The sequence below is a fragment of the Pinus tabuliformis genome, chromosome 7 (genome assembly GCF_031772625.1).
Source record: "Pinus tabuliformis cultivar Carrire ecotype Pingquan chromosome 7, CPIR1, whole genome shotgun sequence".
NCBI lineage: Eukaryota > Viridiplantae > Streptophyta > Pinopsida > Pinales > Pinaceae > Pinus > Pinus tabuliformis.
The window spans coordinates 116,767,446-116,776,931 of NC_142293.1; the positions used below are offsets into that span (position 1 = coordinate 116,767,446).

Genomic DNA, 9,486 nt, shown 5'->3' on the forward strand with positions numbered 1-9,486 from the left:
TAAGAATGCTCAGGAGTCTAGAGAGCTAATCTCCACCTGAGTGAGAATACAGGGGTCATGAACACCTACTCCTCTTGTTGTTCTTCTCTTCAATATGTCTTTCCTTCTTTTTGTATGTGTGCATCTTCTGGAATTAGCCTCGCCTCATACTCTCCTCTGTGGTCTGTATGCACGTATTCCCCTTGCATCCAACACACACCTTGCATTGAGAGCTCCCCTCTTTTCCAGCATATGGTCTCATGGCATGTGGACTGGAGCCACCTTTGTCTTAGCAGTGGGACAACTCGTCCTCTTCCTCGATACCGATATGGAACCTTTAATTTGACTATACCTTTGTTCGTTTGCACACGAAGGCTCCATACACAACCTTAATTTCCTTGACCATCCGTGCCTTTTATCAACATGACACCTTAAACAAGCTCAACCTATTCCTTGAATGTGACAAAAAAGATAGTACTCATTAATAGATATTTTAAGACTCATCTATTTCTTCAAACAAACTTCCCTAAGACTTCCACTCCATAAACTATGAATTTATATCCACTCTTAATTTAATTAACTTTTACAACTCTTATTAATTTATATCAATTTACATGATGAGTATACAAAACAATATCTACAAATTACCCAATGGTTGATAGAACATACATCGACCTTATAAACTACTAGCAAATTATTCTAATATTATGATTTTCATAAAATAATAATAATAAATACACTTACATTTATAAATACGAATTATTATATATTTTTTTTAATTAACAACTAAATTATGATAACTCGAAAAAAAAATCCACCATCGGATCTTTCCGATTTTCCTCACTTTGAATGAAATGTATGAAATTGTGAAAATTAGTTTTTTCAAGTTACTTTGTTTTTACTTCACCAACGTGATTCACCATAATCACTTATAGCGACGTGATTCACGATAGACTTTACACATTCTCATAAAATGCGCGGTCCATGGTAACGCATACTTTTCGTCGGGTGAAGATGCATGGAAAAGGCCGTTCATGATAGCTACCCCGAGCCAAACGTGTAGACTCTAGCAAGCTATTACTCTATATATATATATATATCTTTGATGATGAGCTATATATATAGAGTTGATGATGTTTTGATGATGAATTAAAATTTGTTAATGAATCATATAAAATAAATTAAAATGTATTTTAAAAGTTCAAAGGAAAATGCTTTTTTATATGTGTAAAGCAATTTATTTTATTTAATAAAAATTAAACGATGAAATTTTGATTATGATGAATTAAAAAAATATAAAAAATTTATATTTAAAATAAAGTATTACTATATGTAAAACAAATTATAATAATTTATTTGGAATAGTTTTTTTATAAGATAAATTGAAATTTAATGGAATAATTGTATAACTATCAATATTCAAAAAAATTACTATTATTAATTATTATGTTTGACTTTATTATTACTAATCTTGTTTTTATTAAAATAATAATGATAATAAAATTAATTTATTTTTTTATCTATAATTAATTTTCATCTATTATAAAAAATTGTTTATTAATCATAATTGTTTAATTAAAACTAGATGTTATATTTTAACTACTATAAAATGTTTCTCTTCATCTATTTTAATTAAAAAAAAATTATTAATGATAATTCTTTAGTCAAAATTAGATGTTATATTCTAAGGGCTAGAAAACATCTCTCTTCATCTATTTAATCTAATACCATGATCTTGTTCTTCGTCTTATCAAGATAAATCACACTAGATAATTCGAAATGTATCAAGTTATAATTTTTATGTGATTTTTACCAAAGATCTCTCAACATTTATAATATAGGTCACAAAAGCTTGAATTCATGAAAATATAATATTAAATACTCCTAAAAAAACCTTTAATTTAAACTATTTTTTTTAATAATAAAAATATTCAAAAAAATACTTTACGTTAAAATGTTAATAAAAATGACCCTCACAACCAATATAGTTAGATAGAGATCAGTGACATTAATAATAAAAAGCCCTACATAGCAATATGTTATTTTCCCCCCATCAATTCTAACTTCTATAGGAAGAAGAATCTAGATAAAACTAACCCTTACAATGGTTTAGAGAATGATATTTCTAGCATAAGGAATGACAATAATATCCTTTTAATAGGTGACTTTAATGCTCGAACTTCAAACAACCAAGCTCTTATTCTAAGCAATCATTCCAACCTTAATCCTGTTTGGTTAGACGAAGACCGTACTCTAGCTAGTAGGTACAAAAGGAGCTCTGAGGACCTTGGGGAAAATTTGTTTGGGTCGGAGCTAGTCAAGCTTTGTAGTGCTCAGGATCTCATAATTTACAATGGTCTAAAGAAGTGGTCCAATTCCAGCAAGATGACCTGCATCCATGGACTTGGTAGCAGTGTGGTAGACTACGTTATTTTCGATCTCCCATTATACAACGGAATAATAAATTTTGACATCTTAAACGACCATGAACCTGACTCTGATCATAGGCCTTTACTTATAACTCTCAATTTTTTCATGCATAGAGTTCCCACAGAAAATAATACTTACAGCCAAAAGAACTTAATATTTGATAGAAATAAAAATGATCCCTTCTAAATGAATTAAAAACTAATTTGCTTCCATTATCTAGTATAGACAACATAGAATACCTCTATCATAATTTTACTACAACCCTCTCATATTCTATTAGCAAGTTCTCAATTGAAGTTTAAAATAATAAAAGAGATAGCAAAACCAATCCATGGTATGACAAAGATTGTGAAAGTGTGAGGAGAGCAATTAAGGAAGCTGTTGATGAATCTCTTAAAATGGGCAAGATAAAAATATACAAAGCCCTAACTAAAACGAAAAAGAGGCATTACATTCGCCAAAGACAGGAGAATCTCTTACACCTTTCTAAGGTTGCTCCTAAGAAATTTTGGAGGCAGATTCTGACTAGGAAGACTAAAGATAATAATAAAATTGCTCTTCACGATTGGAATTCCTATCTTAAAAAGCTTTATGAATCTCCAAATGTCATGGATAATTTGGAAACCCTGCTCACAACGAAAGAAGTTTTCTCTTTAGAAGACATTAAGTTTGGGGTTAATCGCCTTGCTAATGGGAAAGCTAAGGAAATTGAAGGTTACCAAGCAGAAATATTAAAAATTGGAGGTCCTATCCTCATCCCCCACATCCAGAAGCTTTTCAATCAAGTAGTCAAGCAAGGGTTCCCTAAACCTTGGACTGAGAGCCTCATTATCCCTATTTTTAAAACTGGGGATACAAATAACCCCTCTAATTATCGGAAAATTATGATCAGCCCTCTCTTTGCCAAGTTATATGGTAGTATTTTGGAAAAGAAGTTAAGCATATGGTTTGAAAGTGAAGGTAAGTGTGCTAAAGGCCAAGCAAGTTTTAGAAGGTATCACTCAACAACAGACCACCTCGTTACGCTTAGGATCATTGCGGAGGAATGTCGTAATGATAAATCCAATTTATTCTGTTGCTTTATGGACTTTAGAAAGGCTTTCTATACAGTTCCTAGATACAACCTTTGGAATAGATTAGGAGAGCTAAAGGTTCCTCTCGAGTTGAGATCTACTGCTATAAGGTTATACGAGAATGTAATTGCCAAACTAAAGAGCAATGAGGGGTGGTCGAAAGATATTAAGTGTAACATCAGAGTTAAACAAGGTTGCCCCCTCTCCCCTAACCTATTTTGCATTTACATCGATAAGCTCGAAGGCTATTTAGAGGAAGCAGGATGTGAAGGCACGATATTAGCTGGGATAGTTGTCATCCTTCTTCTCTATGTTGACGATATTATTCTTTTTGCAAGGTGCTCATCAGATCTTGATAAGCAACTCAAGCTTCTTAAGGATTTCTGCTCTACTATGGGTATGACTATTAACACTGACAAAACAAAAGTTATGATTATCAAATCCAAGAAGGACACTTACGCTGATTTTATGTATGAAAATAATAACTTGGAGGAAGTGTATTCTTATAAGTACCTAGGAATTGATATTCATCACAAGCTCAATTGGAACCATAGCATTGAGAAAAGGATTAATGGGGGGTGGAAACCTTATTTTGGTCTTGAAAATAATTGTAAAATAGCAAACCTTGTAATGTGGGATAAAAAGAAGTTCCTCTTTGAAACTTTAGTCACTCCTCTTATCTTATATGACTGTGAGGTTTGGGGTTGTAGCATCTCCAGAGAATCATGGAGAAAGATTGAGCAAATCCAGAAGCATTTTATAACTTATAACCTGAAAATTAAAAGTAATACACCTTATCATATTCTCCTTATAGAAGCAGGTCTTTCCCCTGTTGAGAGCCTAGCTATGATTGGGTTTCTGTTTTACAAGCACAAACTCAATAATATAGACGATCATAGATTTCCTAAGCTAGCTTTATATTCTAGCCAAAACCACCTAAGGCTCAATCGGAGTTGGCATAAAGACACAAGGACCTCGTTAAACTATTGAGAGATCAACAAGAATGATGCATTGCAAAACATAAATAACATTAAAGATATTGTTACTTCTAAGTTCAAAGAAAAAATGTGGTGTGAGAAAGATTTAGCGGCTAAACGAAATTAAGTTATTATAAGAAGGTCATCAACCCCACCCTAGAAGATCAAAAGTATCTCTCTATTTTAACTAGCTCAAAGAAAAAAATTAATATAGAAAATATTAGTACAAATTCTCATGAGCTCCATAGTGAAACAGGTAGTTGGGCAATTCCTAAAACGCCATGGATGGAAAGGATTTGCCATATATGTGAGAATAGGAACATCGAGGATGAAAACCACTTCCTCTTAGAGTGCCATGCGTACAACCACGTTAAATCTCAGTTTCACAATCTTTGTTACAATACTAACCTACCGAGCCTTTTACAATGTCAAAATTATAGTGAACTCAAGAGGCTTCTCTCCAAGCTTTTTGAGCATAGGAATAAAATCTTAAATCAAAATAAATAATTTGTTTCTTTAGGTCTGATAAACCAATGTTTGGTGTTAGCGAATATTAACCATCATCATCATCATCAAAATGTTAATACTAAATTTAATTTTAAATTGTTTATAATAAAACCAATTTAAAAAATATTAAATTTATTAAAATTAAGTAAATTAAATTTTTGTATTTTAATTTTTACAAATAAAAATTTAAATCAAAATAATGAGTTGTATTTCCTTTTAAAAATTTCTAGCACTCGAAATCATCATAGTAATATCATCGTCATCACTATATTTATAATATATTAAAATAAACTTTAAATAATCCAGCCCAATATTTAAAAAAATATATTTTAATAATCTATTAAAATAAAATTTAAATAATGAACTCCAATATTTAAATAGGACTTGTGGGTTGGTTAAAATGTATATTAACAACTATATATATATGATAATTGTTATTAGTTGCTTTTGCAAATTATTTTTCAATATATATTGTAGATAGTTGTTATTGTTTGCTATTGTTTATAAATTTTTATATTTTTATATTATTTTTATTTTTAAATAATCAATTCCAATATTTAAATAGGACTTGTGGGTTGGTTAAAATGTATATTAACAACTATATATATGATAATTGTTATTAGTTGCTTTTGCAAATTAATTTTCAATATATATTGTAGATAGTTGTTATTGTTTGCTATTGTTTATAAATTTTTATATTATTTTTATTTTTTGTTAGGGTTGGAAAATTATAATAATTTAATTATTATATCTGTTTAATTTAGTTATCATATTAATAGTGAAGATAACTATTTTTAGTTGTTATTGGTGAATGTAGGTTAACTCATCACTACTTTCAATAATTTGTTGGTGCTCCCTAAGAGGTCAGATTTTCACTCCTTCAAGACACTTCTAGGTTCAGGCTAACTCATCACCACCTTCAATAACTTGTTGGTAGTCCTTAAGAGGTCAGACTTTCACTCCTTTGAGATACTTCTAGGTCTTAATTTCCTTAGGTCTGAAAAACAATTTTAAGATATACTCCAAAATCAATATTATTTTTATTTTTATTAAACAATATTGATTATAAATTTTTTTTATTATTATTTTAAATTATTTATCTCTTTATAAAATTTTAATTAATTAAAAACAATTTTACATCTTGGAAAAACCATTCCAACTTAAAGTATCTGCACCCAAACCAAGTTAGATTTGAACCCCTATCCTGGCTTTTAATTTTTCTATTAACAGTTGGATATGATAGGCCTAAAATGGTGACAGATGTTCTGAAAAAGAAAGGCAGTGGACTCCGTCATTGAAACAAGTTCATGAGGAGCAGCGTTTCACGAATTTGCTTTTCCATAACAATCAAGTCTGCGGTTTCTTTCTCTATAAAACCAAGCGGGACATATTATACTCATAGCGATCGGTGCTCAGAGTTAGCAGACTCGTCAATTGCTTGGATATTCATATCAGTAGTAATTATGGCGAACCCAAAGCCAGTGAGAGCTAGAATTCTGTGTCTAACATTGCTATCTCTGGTCCTTGTACGCACCGGCGCATCCGACGCAGATCCTCTGCAAGACTTCTGCGTGGCTAATCTCACCTCTCCAGGTAAAATCTTCTTATTAGTTTTTGCGGCATCTCCATGTTTGTTGTTTTCATTTTCAAATTTAAACGGTAACAATGTTCGAAGTGGCCTCCCGGTATAGTTTAAATTTTTTAGATTAGGTGCGAAAATAAATTTTTTAGATTAGGTGCGAAAATAATTATATGGGAAGTGTTGAATTTATGTGGATGGTAGATTTCAGGAATAATAGAGTTTAGGTTTTTGTGATCTATCTCTATTAAGTTTACAAAAGATTTTTTTGACCAAGATCACATGAGATAAATAATGTCTCATGTGATCTTTGTCGAAATTTTTTTTATAAATTTCAGATGAGATAAATAATGTCTCATGTGATCTTTGTCGAAATTTTTTTTATAAATTTCAGAGAGTCAAATCAGAGTTGAACAATTTACTGTCTCTTGACCGTTAGATTCTTATTAAATAAACTCTTCTTCTCGTAGTCAGATTTTTAAATAGACTCCTCTTCTCCTTGTCAAATTCCTAAATATCCCTGAATTTACAATCAACATAAAAATACCCATATTCATATTACAGGTACTCTGGCGGTGAATGGATTTCCGTGCAAGGATCCGAAGGCGGTGAACGCCTCTGACTTTTTGTTTCAAGGGCTAAGAAATCAAGGTTCCACCAACAATACGTTAGGGTTCGTTGTTACACCGGGGAATGTAGAAAAGTTTGCGGGGGTGAACACTCTGGGAATATCAATGAACCGCGCGGACTTCGCTCCCTGGGGCGTCAATCCTCCCCACATCCATCCCCGTGCCACGGAGATTGTGTTTGTGGTGGAGGGCACCCTTCTGGTTGGGTTCATCACAACAAACAATACTTTGTTCTCTCAAGTGTTAGAGAAGGGAGATGTGTTTGTTTTTCCGAGGGGTTTGGTGCATTTTCAGTACAACATTGGAAATAGCAACGCTTCGGCCATCACTGCATTCAACAGTCAGCTGCCCGGAACCCAGGTGCTTGCATCCTCCTTGTTTGGCTCGAGTCCTGCTGTTCCAGAGGATGTATTGGCCAAGGCGTTTCAGATCAACAACACTGTGGTTGAGGAAATTGCCTCTAAATTCTCTCCCAAGTAGCCCTTTTTGTTTGGTTTTAGTTCCCTCTGTCGATCGTAAGGGTAAATAATCGAAGCCTTATGGGTTTGAAACAGTTTTAATAAAGTTCCTACACTATTTTTTTTTCGCTAGCGATTGTAGAGGTGAAATATCGAAGCCTGCATGGATTTGGAACATTTTTAATAAACAAAACATTATTGGTTTTTTCAATTTTTTTTCTCTAGCGATTGTAGAGGTGAAATATCGAAGCCTGCATGGATTTGGAACATTTTTAATAAACAAAACATTATTGGTTTTTTCAATTGAGGTCGTTTAATGTTATGGCCTCCGTGAGTGGGATATCTTATCTTTCTATGAGTTGCAAATTTGGAGTATCTATTTTTCTACATGTGATTGATCCTCAAATTTTTATTATAATTATTATAGATTACAGAAATCTCAATTCAATAAAAAAATATAATATCTATCTTCTTTCCTCATAGCTTCCTACGATAAGTAAATTGTTCTCCCAAAACTTCTTTCCATGGTAGGGAAATTGTTCTCCCATAGCTTTTCCTGTATTGGCCCACCAACAACTCTCTTTAAATAATCTTTTTGACTTTTGATTTTTGGGTGTCTAATGGTTTTCTTCATCATCTCCTTGCTGATTTGGATGTGTGGCCATTTTGGTCGCCTCATTAGTTTCACCCCTCACCCCTCCCTTGGGCTTTTGATTGCAAAAAGTTTACTTCATGTTGAATGAAATTTTGACACATCACACTTAACATGGATAAGTTTGATTACTTTTGATTTGTTTAGTCTTAATTAGAATTTGTATATTAATTAGTATAATCACATTAAAAATATTAGTATAGTTGATATAGCTTAAAGTTTCATAAATATAATTAAAAAAATTATTATATGTATGCATTTATTTGATTAGCCATGTATAAAAAAGTTGTAGGTTAACTTTAACTTAAAAATAAAGGAATTATAAATAAATGAATAATAATGAGGAACTTATCATGAGGAACTTATTAGAATTGGAATGTTGAAATTTGTGAGTGAAGAGCCATGCGACACCAATCTAATTTTTTAAATTTATTAAAAGTAATGGACCATTTTACGAAATAAAATTTGTTTATATATAAATGAATGTTGTAAATAATAATGAGGAACTTATCATAAAGAAACTTATTAGAATTGAAATAATCTCAAATCCCTAGGAAATTAGTGGCCAAACATAAATCTAATTTTTAAATTTTTTTAAAAGTCAATGCAACTTAACAAACTCTTTAATACACTAGTGTCATTGATAAGAATTAAGACTAAGCATATGTTAAGCATATTCCCTTGAGAATCAATTTAGGCTTTCAATTAAAAAAAATCAACAAATCCTCATCCACCTTAAATTAAAATAAAATAAAAAATCAACAAAATACTATAATTTTTTATTGAAAAATCTTGTAATATAAAAATTAAAATAAAATAATATATATATATAGATATAGATATATATAACCCATTAATTTTAATAGGAAAGAAAATATAAATATATATGAAATGAAGTATATATTATAAAATTTTGTATTATATATAATTCATTTGTGTGTATATAAATTAAGAAACAAGAAAAACAAAAACCAGTCACTTATCAAAAATTTAGCAACGACCCTACTAACCCACAAGTCGACTTTGCCATCCATTAAAATCATTAAAATGGTTTACAACTTATGTCATGATCCACATTATACGGTGAGGAAAGAAGCACAGCACATATTACATTAAAAGACGCTTGGACTTCAAACGTATATGTGGGGCATATCAAGCTCATAACAAATGAAACCACACTCATATACGTTTCATATCGCACT

The 9,486-nt window shown here is 31.1% G+C and overlaps 1 protein-coding gene across 1 annotated transcript; it reads left to right on the forward strand.

Annotated features, from left to right (window-relative positions):
* Positions 1-6,312: 6,312 nt before the first annotated feature.
* LOC149245998 (germin-like protein subfamily 2 member 1) lies at positions 6,313-7,874 on the forward strand. Its single transcript, XM_089455622.1, has 2 exons — positions 6,313-6,559; positions 7,110-7,874. Exons 1-2 carry the CDS (start codon positions 6,430-6,432, stop codon positions 7,652-7,654), a joined length of 675 nt encoding a protein of 224 aa, XP_089311748.1. The 5' UTR covers positions 6,313-6,429; the 3' UTR covers positions 7,655-7,874.
* Positions 7,875-9,486: the final 1,612 nt, after the last annotated feature.